This window comes from Oncorhynchus mykiss, chromosome 17, assembly GCF_057628025.1.
Source record: "Oncorhynchus mykiss isolate SJ-2025 chromosome 17, ASM5762802v1, whole genome shotgun sequence".
Taxonomy (NCBI): Eukaryota; Metazoa; Chordata; class Actinopteri; order Salmoniformes; family Salmonidae; genus Oncorhynchus; species Oncorhynchus mykiss.
This window is the reverse complement of record NC_143038.1, coordinates 16,114,051-16,131,814: the sequence shown is the minus strand read 5'-3', so window position 1 is coordinate 16,131,814 and position 17,764 is coordinate 16,114,051. Positions and strand designations below refer to the sequence as shown.

General features: G+C 42.8%; 1 protein-coding gene across 2 annotated transcripts in view; it reads right to left on the bottom strand.

Moving 5' to 3' along the window:
- map4k3a (mitogen-activated protein kinase kinase kinase kinase 3a) overlaps positions 1 to 17,764 on the bottom strand; it is a 79,913-nt gene that overhangs the window by 28,321 nt on the left and 33,828 nt on the right. For both annotated transcript variants that reach the window (XM_036949774.2, XM_036949775.2), the window contains exons 3-12: positions 13,477 to 13,567; positions 12,838 to 12,902; positions 10,594 to 10,649; positions 9,897 to 9,944; positions 9,264 to 9,306; positions 8,522 to 8,594; positions 5,388 to 5,519; positions 4,701 to 4,763; positions 4,195 to 4,276; positions 2,746 to 2,868 (exon numbers count right to left, since the gene is read on the bottom strand). In XM_036949774.2, coding sequence (XP_036805669.2) covers positions 2,746 to 2,868; positions 4,195 to 4,276; positions 4,701 to 4,763; positions 5,388 to 5,519; positions 8,522 to 8,594; positions 9,264 to 9,306; positions 9,897 to 9,944; positions 10,594 to 10,649; positions 12,838 to 12,902; positions 13,477 to 13,567 — 776 coding nt within the window. The remainder of the gene's footprint in view (positions 1 to 2,745; positions 2,869 to 4,194; positions 4,277 to 4,700; positions 4,764 to 5,387; positions 5,520 to 8,521; positions 8,595 to 9,263; positions 9,307 to 9,896; positions 9,945 to 10,593; positions 10,650 to 12,837; positions 12,903 to 13,476; positions 13,568 to 17,764) is intronic.

Genomic DNA, 17,764 nt, shown 5'->3' with positions numbered 1-17,764 from the left:
TATTTTCAAGTATTGTGTGGCAGCTTTATGAAATGGGAATGCTGGTCATCGGCAGGGACTGGGGAATTTGTCAGGATCAAAAGAAATATGAAAGGAGCAAAGCCTTGGTAAAAAGTTCAAGGAAAACCAGCCTGTCTTCTGAAAACCTAGAGAGTTATATTTTTCAGCGAGGCAATTACACACATTGTTATGCCAAAGACACACCAGAATGGCTTTCCAATAAGTGGAGTGATCCTGACTGGTTTAATGCTGCATTAAATTTGCTTGAAAATCAGAGATACGGTTGAAATATTCCTGTCCATCAATGATTCCTAACCAAATCTACTGAGCTTAAGCAATTTTGACAAACTTCTTCTATTTAGGTATGATGGAGGACACTGTGTTCTTTTGGACCTTCAATGCTGCAGAAATGTTTTGGTACCCCTCCCCATATCTGTGCCTCAACACACGGTCACCTCACGGATGATCAATGGAAACAGGATGCACCTGAGCTCAATTTCGAGTCTCATATCAAAGGGACTGAATACTTATGTAAAGTAGTGCACCATATAGGGATCAGGGTTCCATTTGGGACACTCGGGTGAGTCACATATTCCTGGCAACCTTCCATGTTTCCCTGATTAAAAAGGCTGGTGTAAAAATAACACCACTGAATGTCGCACTTTGATGACACATGCGTAATAAAAATGGCCCTTCTGGGTGGGGGGGGGGGTCGCTAAGCCCTGTGGGGAAAATCAATAAGTGTGCATCCCAAATGGCTCCCCATTTCCTATATAGTGCACAAATTTTTTCTATATAGTGCACTAATTTTGACGGCAGTGCACTACGTAGGGACTAGGGTGACACTTGGCGGCAGCCAAGGTAGTCCCAGGATGGCTTCCACTGTTATTTATTTAGCAGTGTGTCCTCCCTCGTGCATCAGAGGACATGCACTTTACTTTATGTGAAGGGCTCACAGTGGAACTGACAGTTCCAGGGCACAAAATGACAGTTGAATGACATCCTTCACTGCGTGGTTGTTTTGAAGAAGAGACTAAAAGCATTTAGCCAAACCGTCGGAAACGAAGGGCGGTTGAAGGACCTTCACCAGCATATATTATAGGATCATTCTTGTCTGTATTTTATATTTGATTAATTTAGCAGATGCTCTTCTCCAGTAGTGAGTGCATACATTTTTCATACTTTTTCTTGTGGTCCCCCGTGGGAATTGAACCCACAACCCTGGCGTTGCAAGCGCCATGCTCCACCAACGGGTCTACAAATAGCATTTGGTTCCAATTTACAATAAGTGTCTCCGATACCTTTTGTATTTACATGTATTTACATGTAGAGCTACAGTATCTACACTGTAATTACACTACCTGATGTAAATATGTATTATGGTCACCCACTGTAAAGTGGGACTAAGTACTCAAAAGGTTTAGCATACATTTTAGCTTCAGCAAGGACCCAATGGTATCACACCATTCTCCACGTCAAACCATTTCAGCACATGTCCATTTCTGAAGTAACACCCAAACACACTTCTCATGCACAAAACATCTATATCTGTGTCCACACAATCTAATTTACCAGAGCAGGCAAACACAAGCCCACAATGCCTCCACACACACACACACGGTACCTCTCTGCCAACGGCAATACGTAGGAGTTGCAGAGAAAGGGAGGGGTCAACAGGTTGAAACACACCCCAGTATGAGCCAAACGACCCTCTTGTATTTCGACTAAGGGCGAAGGAGAGAGGCAGATACACTCAGCCCAACTGATGAGAGGAGATGAGGAGGAGTAGAGTGAAATTGCCCTTAGATGCTGATCTTCAGGTCAGGTTTGCATTTCCCCCACTAATGGATAAGGTTAGGATTGGGGGAAGGGATCATAGATCTGTACCCGGGGGAAACTTTACCCCGGAGCAGTTGAGGACAGGGCAGGGGGTGAGACGGCCTAAAGAATTCCTTTAAGGCACAGAGTCAACACCTACAGACAGGTATTATGGACCTTGGACAAAGTGACTGCTGCCAGTTAAAGGGACAGTGCAAGGTTTTGGAATTAGTGACGTGTACATTAGATTTTTTTTTTTTAATTGCAAGAAGATAAGAGGCTAATTAACACTTATGCTAAGGCTAGTACATCTTCAAAATTAAAACAAAAATATATAGATGCTGTATAATATTATACATTCTGTAATTTGTCTAACAAATATGCATTTAAGTGTGCCAATGAACAGGACAGAATGTTCAGTCAGTTTATTCTAGTATAATATTGGCAACGACAGAAAGTACTGCTGAGTGTGAATACCGTGGCTATGAATAGCAAAAGCACTCTCGTCAAGCTCTTGCTGTGCATTATACACAGACTAAATTGACCCCTAAAACCTACAGTGACAAAATGTTCTGTATGACAAAGTACAGTAGATGCTCTATAACCAATTATTGTCCACTACAGTCAATTAAAATGATTTAGGGCCTTGATCAATCAAAACCGGTAACCATACAGGTAAGAAAACACTAATCTAAATTATTACTATTCCGCTGTGAGAATCGATGTCACCATTTTAAAATGGCAACCTCCGAGGCAACCTAGCCTAGGTGCCAATCTGTTTCTGCTATCTTGCCAACTCCTTATGGAATAGTCATGCCAAATGTTTGGATTGACGCAAGGAGTTGGCAAGATAGCAGAAACAGACTAGCCCCCTCGCTAGAGGCAAAGGTTACTGGTTCTGATTGAGTGTCTGCAGCTCCACTGTACCTCCTCAGGCTCCTCGGGCTCGTCATCTAAGTGGTCGTCGTAGGAGGAGTGGTCCGGGTTGCTGGCCTTGTCCAAGAGCTCGATGGCCAGCGTTCGACTCAGGGGTTGCGAGACAAAGGGATGCTGGGGAAACATCAGGGGACAACAATGAAGCTGAGTTCATACTGTAGGAAAGCCTGGTCTCGGATCTGTTTGTGCTGCCTTGACAAATCCTATGGTTATTGGTGGGGCAATGACCATAGCAGTTGGTAAGACTATACAAACAGATCTGGGACTGGTACTAACTGTAGGAGACTATGGAACAGAAAAGCCAGATTCAGTCAAGAAAATCCATGTGTCAGAAAGATTGCATTATGAGAAATGCAATCGAATAAAACTCCTTTTTTTTGTACCTATATTATCAAATTAATCATAGCACTCAATTATTAAAAAAATTATAAATACATTTCCTGCCGTGGTTGTTCCCTCTTGAGCCAAACAGCAGTTGAATAAAATAGGAGTTGGCTTGGCATGGGGAAAATGTTATCTAAGATGAGATAAGATACAACTTTATCCATCCCTCAGGACAATTCGATTCAGGGCTAAAGTGGTGCATCTGATATGAACTGATATACAAACACTAGACAGACACAAAACATTTACGGCTGCGTCCCAAATATGGGCCCTGGTCAAGTAGTGCATTATATAGGGAATACGGTGCCATTTGCCTCAGACAAGCATGACATAAGATATTATCCTGTTTTTATCACATGCTAGTGCAACAGATTATTAAAAGGCTAAAGAGTAATGTGCAAAAGGCACTATAAGTGCAGTAGATCTTCAAATGATTTGATAAACAAGATTTCTAAGACATATATTTTTTTTAAACGTTTGTGATTGTAAGAGTTAGAAGGGTTCCTCTGTCCATGTTTATTTGAGTAATACAGTTCTGAGAACACAAACCTCAGGCTACTAGTAAATAAGAGTTGCTATGTAAAAACTGCAGCCCTTTCTGCGATTGCAACATCCCTTTTCAGGCTTTTAAATAATTTTTACCCATTGATTCTTGAGGGATATTTTAACTGCCTCATGAGCTTAGCTCAACTGTCGTACCCCATCAGAACCCAAAATATAGTATACATAGTATCATGAATCATGAAGTCCTTGCACCCGTTAGCTCTTTCTATACATTTGAGTGGTTACATTTCTCCAGCACCATCCCTCAGCTGTGTACAAAAACAGTGACTGCTGTGTTACTGTTTAAACTTCATATTGCCTGTTTAACCAGTCTACATATAACAAATGCAAAGAGGGCTCTAGTTCCAAATATTCACACTATTTCACTAAATCTTGACCTTGAACATTTGAACGGGTTACTTACAAACAATGCTCTATGGGTTGTCACTGCGGCAACCAAATCCCTTGATCTACACAATGACGTCACTACAATCCCATTGCTGATCATCTTACCTGCAGCAGCTTGTCTGAAGAGGGCCTTTTCTTTGGATTTTTCGTCAACGATATCTTTACAAAATGATGAAAATTACTGGTCCTTGGGGAGAGAGAACGAAATTGGATTAAAAAAATATATATTCCGCCCATTCGATCATAAATATTCCATTTATATGCTAATAACGATCAAACCTCTTTGGGATGAAACCTGACCCAATATTATGTGTAAATCAAGTTAGGCTGTCAATTCTCCAGCCCCTCTCCACAAAAAAAACAGCCTTTCTCGGAGTCCAATGACATCGACACGAATCTGAGGCTCCTTTAACGCCGTGACAGGCGTGTCTGACTGTTAATATTTTAGCAGCATTTTGATTTGATTCGTTAATATTGTATTACATCTTTTTTTCCCATCCAGTTCTAATGTATAAGAGTTGGGGTGGGAGAGGACGGTGTGTTCAAGTAGCGAAATAGAACTGGCCAGAGTGTAGGTAATGTTGCAGGCAGCAACCCTAAAAGACACTTACCACTTCACCTTGTCTTTCAACTTGGGTGGCTGGAAGTTACTTTTGGTCATTAAAAACAGGGCCCTGAGGAAAAAAATAAAAAAGTGCAGTTGTGTATTTAAGGAAATCAGTCCTTACACTTACAATCCTTGCTTTTACTCAGAGGTGCTAACTTACTAAGCATTCATTTAAAATAATGATGTTCTGCTTTTTCTATGTTCTGCAAATGCATACAACGAGTTCGTAGAGTCATTGCATGTTAGAAATATGGGACCAAATAACTAACTTTTGACTACTTCAATACACTATAAGTGAATTTCTCCAAATACTACAGACTTCTTCAAATGGGGGACTAGCTACATCAAGTGCTTTAATTTCTTAACGCTAAAACAGATAAGTATGAAAATAACCTCAAATAAAAGGTGCCATTCTGTACTGTCACCTCAAATGAAACATTTTATCTCAAATCCAAAATCCTTGAGTATAGAGCCCCAAAAAAGATATGCTTCCCTGTCCAAATACATATGTGGGGTGTGAGTGTATACGATTCCCCTGCCTGTATGGATAAGAATCCCGGCACCTACTGGCCCCTTCTCTCTGTCTGCTCTTCATTTCATAACGGTCTCTGTCAAAAACAATAAAATAGGAAAGGAGAGTCCACTCTCCTTTAAAAAAAGAAAAGAACCCTGGTCTGATCCAAACACTAACCTCATCGGGTGAAGGTCGAACATGGGCGGCTGCAGCTCTGCCAGCTCGATGGCGGTGATGCCCACTGCCCAGATGTCGCACAGGTGGTTGTACCCGCCCTTCCTCTCCACGGCTGCCACCTCGGGTGCCATCCTGCACACAGGGAGTCGGCTCAGTCAAATGAACCGTTCACCACATAGCCTTGGCACAGGCAATAGCAATTAACACTACAGGGTCATCTCAACCAACTCACACTGATCTCTCAACTCACACTCTATAACCAACTGTGCCAATAACTCGCTTATAAATGTTTATATAATGAACACATTTTGTAAATATTTCAAAACTTTTGTTTAGCGGTGGCGCAACCACTAGAGCCGCCAAGTGGGGGGCCACTAAAATGTTTTGCCCCCACGGTCAGGGGTGGCAACCCACCCAAATCTCGCTTAAGGCCCCAAAATGGCCTTATCTAGAGCGACTTACAGGAGCAATTAGGGTTAAGTTACTTGTTCAAGGGCACAGACACACCTAGTTGGCTCAGGGATTGAAACCAGCAACCTTTCGGTTACTGGGCCAACGCGCATAACCACTAGGCTACCTGCCGCCCATCATCAATCAATATAAATCAGAATATGTTTGACTCGTTAACTCCCTAGACTAGAGTCGAAGCCCTGCCTAAGCTGGGCGGGGGTTCTACTAAGCTAACATATGGAATTGTTTTAAGGTCATACCAAAGATCCTTTAGTTATTTGATTTAGAATTTTAAGACCCCTTGAAATATAAAAAAAATGAATAAAACTAGCCCATAATAAAATTAGCCCATACGAACATATTGAATAACAGTCACTACATGGAACAACAGATAGTAGCCCCCCAAAAAATCTAAAGGAAGTTTGTTCTGAAGTGTCTGTCCTACAGTGCTTTGAAAATGTATTTTCCCCCTTTCTGATTTTCTCTATTTTTGCATATTTTTGATACTGAATGTTATCAGATCTTCAATCAAAACCTAATATCAAATAAAGGGAACCTGAGTGAACAGATAACACAACAATTACATATTTATTTCATAAACAAAGTTATGCAACACCCAATGCTCCTGTGCCAATAACTGGTTGTTCCACCTTTAGCTGCAATGACTCCGACCTAACACTTCCTGTAGTTGTTGATCAGTCTCTCACGTCGCTGTGGAGGAATTGTGGCCCACTCTTGCATGCAGAACTTACTGTAACTCAGCAACACTTGTGGGTTTTCAAGCATGAACTACTTGTTTCAAGTCCTGCCACATCATCTCATTTGGGATTAGGTCTGGACATTAATAGGCCATTCCAAAACTAAAAATGTGTTGCTTTTTAGACATTTTCATGTAGACTTGATTGTGTGTTTTTGGATCATTGCCTTGCTGCATGACCCAGCTGCACTTCAGATTCAGCTCACAGATGGATGGCCTGACATTCTCCTGAAGAATTCTCTGATACAGAGCAGAATTCATGGTTCCTTCTATTAAGGCAAGTCGTCCAGGTACTAAGGCAGCAAAGCATACCCACACCATCACACTCCCACAACCATGCTTGACTGCTGGTATGAGGTTCTTACTGTGGAATGCAGTGTTTGGTTTTCGCCAAGCATAATAATTATAATAATACATGGGACTATATATGGGGCGGCAAGTAGCCTAGTGGTTAGAGCGTTGGACTAGTAACCGAAAGGTTGAAAGATCGAATCCCCGAGCTGACAAGGTAAAAATATGTCGTTCTGCCCCTGAACATTTTTTTTTTTTAAATTACATTGAGATTTATAGATCTTAAAAAGAAAAACTACAAAATAGGAGTCAAAACAAAACATCAGACTAAACAAAACATGAATAAAGAGAGGGGTGGGCTCAAAGCAGGGAAAGAGTGTGATGCATCAGTGTATGGGAAGGGTAGGGTCAGGATTTAAATGCCAACATGGTTTAGGGTAAGGGGCAGCTTTGGGGTTAAGATATGAACCCAGTTTAGGGTAAGGGGCTGGATTGGGGTGAGGATACGAACCCAGTTTAGGGTAAGGGGCTGGATTGGGGTGAGGATACGAACCCAGTTTAGGGTAGGGGCGGGCATTGGGGTTAAGATACGAACCCAGTTTAGGGTAAGGGGCTGGATTGGGGTGAGGATACGAACCCAGTTTAGGGTAAGGGGCTGGATTGGGGTGAGGATACGAACCCAGTTTAGGGTAGGGGCGGGCATTGGGGTTAAGATACGAACCCAGTTTAGGGTAAGGGGCTGGATTGGGGTGAGGATACGAACCCAGTTTAGGGTAGGGGCGGGCATTGGGGTTAAGATACGAACCCAGTTTAGGGTAAGGGGCTGGATTGGGGTTAGGCTACAAACCCAGTTTAGGGTAAGGGGCTGGATTGGGTTTAGAAAAAAAAATATATATATATATAGTATATATAATATATATATATATATATATATATATATATATATATATATATATATATATATATATATATATATATATTCTACTAGCTTTGTAGTTTGCAATGCAAAACATGTTTAGACTTGCATATCTTTTTGTCAAGCATTCTCAAACTATGAAAATCTCTGGTGAAAGACACGCATTGAAATGTGTATTTAAGCCCTAATTTCTGTCACTAGACTTTCTCCATATATACACTTACATTAAAAAAAATTCAACTGGTACCTTCAGACAAGTCTTGTGAGGCTTGTGGGGGCCGTATAGAAAAACAGAGAACGCCATCGTGTTTGTGCGTCTCATCTTTCAATAGTCGTAATGGTTTTTGTAGGCCAAACCGTTCGAACGCTACAGACGTTTTCGTAAGAAGACCAATTTTCGGGATGTCTCATGGTCCGACAAACACCGCTCTAGCTCTACCACCTATTACTGCATATGCGGAAGGGCAACATCGGCAGATGCAATGCAGAGAAAACATCTCTCCAACTTAAACTGATAGATTTTGATGGGGATGTTTTTATTATGCGGGCCGCGGAAATCGGCTCTAAGGGGTCCAACACCTTTTAAAATCAATTGAAGGGCACATTCATATCCTGCTTGACAAAATGGCGGACGATAGATCCATGGATAGATTCCCCTGACTTGGGTATCAAGGGAGAGAGAGAATCGATAGAAGGGGGGGAAGTGATGAAGGACGTTACCAGTAAGGTGTGCCGATGAAGGATTTTCTCTTGGCAATGGTCATCGTGATTTGGGCCGAGACGCCAAAGTCAGCTGCAGAGGAAAAGAAAGACGTGAGAAGCCTGACTTTGTAGTTATATCTACATGAGGCCTCCATTAAGCATAAATAATTGTGCATTTTTATTAACATGTCGTTACTCACCAATGAATGATTTGTAAATGATTTGTTTAAAGTCAGAGTTACATTAATACAGTAACAGTTTATCAGGAATAAATGGCTAATAAATGTCCAAATGCAATCAACAACAGTTTATCATGAATACAGTGAACTTCTAATACACGTTTGATGATGATAAACTATGCATAATAATGCATAACGATGTTGAAATCAATTCAAATCATGCAATGCTCATGTATTGTAATAACTATACATCTTTTGTAAGCTGCCACAGGTAATATTCCAAAAGGAATATGATATAAAGTGTTAAACTGATAAACTGATACAATTATCACTGTCCAAGCTGACTCGATTTCGCCTACTACACACATTGAATAGGAAAGCACGCACACACACACAGAAAGAGAGAGAGAGGACAGACAGAGTGACAGAATGTGAAAGCAGAAGGTGCTCTTCACAGCCAAGCGCAATTAACAGCTTGTCAATCTTCGCCAGGTGAGGATTCACGCGCTCATCAACTTGCCATGATTCATCATATTGAAACACACATCAAAAGGAAACAGTTGCACGCCGGGACTCCTTACCTAGTTTGACGTACCCGTTGTCTGTCAACAGTATGTTTGCTCCCTTTGTGCACATAAAAGAAGATCAGAACGTCACAATGGATCTGCAGTTGCATAGGCCTATGGAAGCGCTTAGTACGTTTTGACCTATTTTTCCCCCTCAACAACGTATAACTAACTCGTATCTGCACATTTTCAGTGCAACTTCATTTCTGCAGCAGTCTCTTAACAAGGCCATCTATCAAAAGGAAACTTCACAGGGGAAAGACCGAAACGGGAAAAGCCTGGAGTGACTTTGAAAGATGTCTTGTGGGGATTCAAATGGTGGCCATTAGTGTCAGAAATGTTTTTATAATGGCTATGGCACATCTATGCCAAGAAATTCCAGAGGAGGACACTAAAACTACTGTCAATGTAATTGTACATGTCTGGGTAAAGGTGTTGTTGGTCTATTTGTGTGTGCGTACAAGCTTGTGTAAAATGACTTCCTTAATAAAAGAGGACAATAACCTCTATTCTATCCTAATCTACACAATGTATTCCTGGTTGAAACGGTTATTGTCCCAGTCCCACCTTACCTTTGTCTTTGTGCACTCTATTCTATGCAATGGAAGCCATGTATTCCTGCTACAATTTGCCATTTTCCCACCTTACCTTTATGTCTCTGTGCATTTTCCCTTTGTTGTGTAGATAGTAGAGACCCTGTGGAGGGAAACATGCCTACAGTGAGTCAGTCCATTGACCTCTTCTCAAATAATATCCCATCCTAATTTGTTGTCCCTTTTTGGCATCCAACCAAAATCAGCCACATATACTTTTCCAAAGCATTGTCATTTAACCAGGAAAGCAAAATATGGGATTTATTATGGTATAATAGTTGTGTATCAAAATCAAACAAATCAATGACAACAATAGTCCTTACGATGTTGCTATGCAGGTCGACTACTGGTTAGAGCATTGGGTCAGTAACCGAAAGGTTTCTGGATCGAATCCCCAAACCGACAAGGTAAAAATCTGTCGTTCTGCCCCTGATCAAGGCAGTTAACCCACTGTTTCCCGGGCGCCAAAGACGTAGATGTCGATTGAGACAGCCCCCCCGCAGCTCTCTGATTCAGAGGGGTTGGGTTAAATGCCGAAGACACATTTCAGTTGAAGGCATTCAGTTGTACAACTGACTAGGTATCTCCCTTTCCTTTCCTATTGCTAAAGGCTGCTTTCAGTCTCATTTCGAGTGGATGGGTCAAATCAAAGGTAAGAGGACGTTCAAAGGCAACACTTTGAGATGAAAGACGTGTGTCAGAAGAAGAGTGAACGCTTGAGCGTTTGGAGGAGGCAAACTGAATTGACGTACCTGAAGAGTTTCTCGAGACACGTAGGCTATTTGTGATTCTGTGAGAGGCCCCGTCACTGAAAGATAAGGAGAGACATAGTTGGAGCCTGAGAAGCACACGTGCTTTATTAAAACGTTCCTCGGCCGTTGGTGCCTGAGACAACATCTGGTACCTGAACTCAAATGTATCATGTATATCTTTAATATTGTTTAAGCTAAAGGTCTTACTTGGGCACATATCAGCATTTCAAGCCACATTTGAAGTATTTGTGTCATTTAACCCCAGCGTCAACCAAATCACATCAAATCAACAATAGGGTCCACAACTGGATGTTGATCTGACAGCTTTACCTGGCAACGTTAGGTTATTTCAAGGTGATTATTGGGGCTATAGAACAGACCAGGCACAACAGAACCCTATTTAAAACAGAACAAAAAATAGATTTGCTACTGAATTAAATAGAGCTAGATTCTTCTTAGATTTCAATATCATTTATAGTACTATATAGGAAACGGCATATTCTCAATGAGATCGCCTGTATAAACAAATAAAACTGTCTATTCAAACATGATCCTCTGGAATTTGCTCGCCCGTCCGTCTGTCTGTCTTCAGTTTGAGTGAGAACACGCATCATACACCATCCTGCTTCAATCCTAGGCTGTGTGAGGGCTTTGGCCATACCGTTGAGAGGCTAATCTTCTTAGAGTCTCTACAAAGTAGATTGCAAGCCATGATAGCACCAGTTGATTGGGGTCTGATTAAAAGGTTCAGTCAGTCACATGACAGGGCTAATTAAACTAACGTTCTCTTAGGCCTCTAAGGGGTATATCAAAAAGCAGGGTCACCAAGTTAGTCAGTTCAATCAATTATAACATTCCCATTTCAAGCTTATCTTTCCAAAAAATGATGACGTTAATTCCAAATATTTACACAGGTTAGCTGGCAACTCATTGACCCTGTTTCAATTGGGAAACTCAGTTGAAAATGACCTCCTACCTTGATATTCTGTCTTTCTTTCATCGGCACTGACCTGAAAGAACCTATACAGTTGACAGCATACTCCCAGCTATGGTCTACCATACTGCTTTCACCTATCCTCCATGTTCAGATCAATGCAGACGGAGAGGAAGCTATGTTAGACTATTGACATGCCCCCTTGACCTCCCCCGCCACCTGCCTACAGGGCGGGTCTAAAACCTTGTTAAAAATACCCAACATCTAAAACGACTGAGGTTAAAAGGTCCAAGGAATGTAACGACACAACAAAACTACAGGGCATTTCAGACGCCTTCCGTTTCGGGGACCCTCTATTTACACCGGAGACGTAGACGGAGCCTTGGGTTGGGGACATTACGAGCAGCGCGTCGTCTCCGTGGCAGCGGGGAGCTGATATGTGGGAGGCTGAGATCAACGGTACTTGGCGGTGTCGACTGCTGTTCTGTCTCTCCAACGAGGGGCCTCGCAGCCGACTGAGCCCAGCACAGTCATTAAGAGCAGAATCAACACGGCCTCTGAGAGCGTATGTGTGTGCGCGCACAAGTGCGACAGCAGCTGCTTAACACAGCCGCTCTAATGACCTGTGCTTTAAATGGGCAATCTGCAGTTCAAACAATTACAAAGACGTCATGCCACCACTGCTTTCGTACACAACTCCGGGATGAGGCCTGGAGAAATGTAACTACTCCAATGTATAGATGGATGCTATGGATGAAAGGACTGACCATCCATGACATCAAACTTATAGTTTTAGCCATGTTTTAAACCTATACAGTGTTTGTTTACAACTTACAATGTTTACAAACATTGGAGTAAAACCAGCTTATATTTTGGGTTGTGTTGGGGTAAGACAGTTGAACTAAGCGCAAGGCAATTTATAAATTGTATCCTTCCCGAATTAAAATGGGTATATATATCATCTCTTTTAAAGTCCAAAAATGGACGTAGCAACTGCAGATTCTCCCTTTAACGACCAAGACAAGAAGAAGAAAAAGAGTAATAAGAATCTGTTAACTGTCTGTCTGGTTATGTGGTAGGAGCTAGGTTACTTCCTACACGGCAACCGATTCCCTCTGGGCCGTGGCATAAAGTAGTGTACTATAAAGGGAATAGGGTGCCATTTGGGACGTACCCCTAGTAAGAGGACGCTTAGCTTGAGTGAGGAATTAGCTTAAAACCTGAAACGTATTGAATTTGGCTTCATCGTACCGGTTGAACCAACTGTCATTTTTTCAAATATGTGTGTGTATGTTGTTGTGTATACTTACCATGATATATGTCTTGTAGGGACCCTCCCCCGCAATATTCCATACATATCCATAATTTATCTCTCCTGTAAAGAGCAAAAGGAAACAAATGACATTACAATCGATACTGTACGTCTCAAAATAGTCTGAGTAAAAACCAAACGCTAGGGGGCGGGGTGGAGTCTGGGGGGGTAGAGCGAGAGTATGAGGAGGATGACTGCTTTTGGGAGTCTTTTGTAGGTCGTGACACAGCATGATGCGGTTTGGCTATTAGGCCACAACCGCCTTCCGGGCAACCAACGCGTTGAAACTTCCCTCTCTTCAGCCCCTGCAACTTCTCAGTATGGCCACTCTCCACCTCCCCTTTTCTTAAGCAGTTCAATACAAAGTATTTCCCTAGAGCTAGCAATCAGCCACATCGCTAGCTAGCGTTAGTGCGGCTAGGTTGGACCAGAGGCTCTGACTGTAGCTTGACTGCAGTGGAGTAAGACCACGCTGAGCCTGTGTGTGTGGTGTGTGTGTGTGTGTGTGTGTGTGTATACTTCCTAGCCTGTAAGTGGCTGGGAATTGACTAAGCCAGGGCAGGGGTGGAGGGAAGGGTAGGGTAGGTTAGGGATGGTGACGGAGGGAGCGCGGGGTGCGGGCCTTTAAATATGCTACCTTAAGTAACTGCCAAAGTAGGCCACGATGTTAGAGTGCTTGCAGTCCTTCATCATGACGATTTCCTGCTGCACCACCACAAAGTCCTCCCCTGTGGAGAGACGGCAGACGTGAGAGAGCAGGTGAGGAGAGAGACAAATTCACATATGTACATAAACACACATTTATAAACACATAGACAAACGTATGTAAACACACTTGAATGACTTTAAAAGGAACTTCAGTTGCTTCTACATGAATAAAATAAGTTTGAATTATTAATGTTTTGATGCAGACACACGCTTAAACCACCTCGCTGAACCAAAGCACTCTGGCAAGACTAGCTGGGAACTTACAGAATTGGCCAAAAAAAAGTAAGTAGACTCCTCTCTGTCTCTAAACAACTACCAAACTGTGCATTAGTCTGCATACTGACCCGGATGTGCAGAGATAATGGCTCGGAGGATTGATTTAGCAGAATCAATGCGTTATTTGTAATCTATGCTAGTCCCTTTTGATGAAGGCATCTGTCAAACTGGCAAAGCTATCACTGCAAACATTAAGCTCCACACCTCCCAAATGAGGACCATACATCTCAGAATCAATGAGCCGCACGACGTCCAACTACGATCACTGAGGGGAATCAATTCCACAGATCATAATTACACAGGCTGGGAATATTCCGTTTGGCAGCTTGTCAACACCACCAGAAGGCCAGTGTTTCCCGACACTCAACGCTATTCTAACGCAGGGGAACGTGATGGGCTTGGAAACTGGGGAAATAGAAACCAATAGAAGCTATGTTTTGGTGGGGGCCTGTCTCCTTGAGGGTGCACTCAAAACACACAATCAAAACACATGCACACACTCACAGATAAGAAATTATCTTAATGACAAGGCGGCAGTGAATAGCCCTTGACGAAAACCCGCTGGGGATGCTTGCTTTTCGTTTTTAGCAGCTCTGTCAATATGGGATGGGATGCGTGCTGCACATTCAAACCCGGCACTCTCCATCAGCAAGTTAGCACTAGCACTGTTGCTAGGTCAGCGCATTTCTCCCAGGCAGAGCTATTGAGCGCAGCTCCACCCGATGCTTCTTCAGAGGAAGAAGCAGGGCACGATTATTGGCTTTAACGAGAAATGACTGCCCATGAAGCTCTCCCTCGCCTTCGATTGGCCCGAGGGACAGACGGCGGGGCCTGGTTGATTGTCGAAAAAAATAGATTCTCATCCAATGTCCCCTGGGGTTCGTGGACCTGACGGCGCCGATCTGGGCTGACCTTGATCTCCGTCTCGGGTCTCAACGTCTATAAACGTGTGCGCCGGGACAAACGCTTTGGAGGAGCGCGAGAGAGAACAAAGTCACTTTAGTGTGACTGCTGACTTAATGATGGACGCTCCAGGCCTCATTAAAAAGCTGACCATTTATTTTTTTTACACCTCCCTCTTTATCTCTCTCGCCACTATTCAATATTTCTAAGCCGGTCGCTTGCTCCGCGTTCAAAATTCCTTCTGTAGTCTCAATGAGAGATGAAAATAAACATGTATGCTGGCTTACGTAATGGCTCATTAACATGTATGTAACGTGCTGGATATGCAAAGCGAGGGTTGTCTATAGCGTTGGCGCTGCAGCAACAACAACAAAAAAAGAAGAAAGTTTACTCGAACCCTTATGATGAATGAAATATCGGTGGGGGGGTTTTGCGGGTCTTTTTCTGCTTACGGCCTCCTCCTGAGGGAGTGTCCTAGGATTCACTTTCAACAGTGACCAAGGTCAGATGGCCCTGGTGCTTCCTGTCGTGGTGAGCCTGTCCTTCTCCGGTGACGCGGTGACATTTTTCCAGCACAGAGGGGATTGGAGAGAGGAGCTGACTGTGTAGGATGCTCTGGGGGTGAAGTTTCCCCTAGGTACAGATCCAGGATTAGCATCTCCTGCTCCAATCATAACGTTAACCATTCGTTGGGAAAAGGCTAAACTGACCCAAGATCAGTGTCTATGGGGCATGTAGGACTGGGGAAGAAGCCTACTACTGACTGCAATCGCCTCTATGTGCGAACACCAAAGGAGTGACTTTGGATAAACTCCTGCACACTTATCTCGAGCTTGACAGAATCAGTCTTTGGACTCAAAACAATTTCTAAATATGTTATATTTAGAACACAAGTGGAGGTTTACTGGCTTGTTACAGAGATGTAATGTAAGCTGAATTGCCTACATGTTGTTTTTTTTAAGTTAAGAACATGGTGTTAACAATGAATCATTCTAAAAGTATTTTTTTCTTCTGTCATTCATTTACTCTATTCTTTTTGATCACAATATCCTACAAATACATGGAATGAAGTATTAATCTGCAGTTACAAAACAGTGTTTAATATTAACATTCTGGTCACTAAGACCTTACATATTGTAACTGTATGGACCAAATGGTTGTTTTTTATTTGGGCTATTTAGCAAACATGTTTGGCAAGGAATAAAGACTTGTATTGCTGACCCCAGAAGAGTAGAGCTTACCTTAGCACAAGGATAATGGAATGCAGTTGCCCTTAAGCTCTGACATAAGGTCAGTTTCTTTGCAGCTTTACCCCCTGACCGGTGCAGTTTAAGCCTCCGGTCAAATGCAGTGCACTATGCAATAGGGTGCACCCTTTGGGATGCACACATACACTGACAGCAAGCAAGGACCACATAAATGTGATGGCTGTACAACCACAATCTCATGTTGGCTAACAGAAAATGGCTTAGAGTTGGCAGATACCATGGACGACTGGAAGCAATCAAGGTTGTGCTCATTAGGCACCAAACGGAAGAAAAAAGGAATTCAAAAACGGAATGCTCATTTTGGTTTTCCGTTGCAAAATGTTTTCAAACTTTTCCCGTTGCGTGCCCTAATGAACAGGATCCAGATTTGGTGGAGGGGGCCTTATGGAAACAGATTGTGATCTATTGGAGCAGTTACACAGATCTTGGCAGCCTCTAAGCCATATTGTTGGGCTGTACATGGACAGCACAAAGCACAAGATGAAGATAAAGCCTGGCAGCCAGCCCAAATGAAAAGGAAACTGTGACCGAGATGCCATCTGAAAATCAAACAGCACAAATTAGAACAAATTGGAACAAGTAAAAAAAAAAAAGAAGCAAATATGAAATGACTTCTTTGAATTCTGCACAGCACGCCACTAAAGCGAGATAAGCCAATTAGACCAAAGCAAACTGTTGCTAGGGAATATTAGTTGGGCTAAAGCTTTGAAAGCATCTTTGGGAAACAGTTTTACATTTGAGATTGAAACAGACAGGCAGATATAACAAGGTGCTGAATATGGTGTCCGGCGTTGGTTAACTGTGACATGTTAGAGGGTGTTAGCCGCCCACCCTTGGGGTGTGTGTGTGTGTGTGTGTGTGTGTGTGTGTGTGTGTGTGTGTGTGTGTGTGTGTATGTGTGTGTGTGTGTGTCCACTCCACACACTATGAATAGTCAATCTGTCAGCCTATGTCTAGCCTACGTAGGTTCCCATGGTCCTGGCATTGGCGACACACCTCGAGCCATCGACCCTGTCGCCACGAAACGCACTCCTGGACATCATGGCGACATCTGTCAAGAGTGCCAGCTGCCCTGGCCGTGATGCGTACTGACAAGCACCTCCATGTCACTCCACGCTGTCACGGTGGATTGTGGCACCTTCCCCTCGTGTTGCCGTGCTGTTGGCATTTTAAGAGGTAGGGTGAAAACCTTGGCAGCATGAATGTTAGATGGGGTTCCTGCACTGCGTTAGCAGGAATGGCTAATAAGAGACCTCCGGGCTGAACTCCACCGCATGTGGTCCACCTGATAAATGCGGGCACACACACACACACTCTCTTCCTCTCTCGCTTTAAAGCTTCTGACCACTTTCCAGCTCCAATTGTCACCGTCAATCTAACCATCAAAGGCCTGTCAAGTGCATTCTCTACCTCTAATGCACTGTAAGAAGACAATAAGCATTTCAACCCTAAACATCCGCAAGGGAAGTTCAAACGACATCGGAAACCCCATATTGATTTTTTTTATTTAACCAGGTAGGCCAGTTGAGAACAAGTTCTCATTTACAACTGCGACCTGGCCAACAACACAGAGTTACACATAAACAAACATACAGTCAATAACACAATAGAAAATATATGTACAGTGTGTGCAAATGTAGAAGATTAGGGAGGTAAGGCAATAAATAGGCCATAGAGGCAAAAAAAAATTATTAACATTTAGCATTAATCCTGGAGTGATAGATGTGCAGATGATGATGTGCAAGTAGAGATAATGGGGTTCAAAAGAGC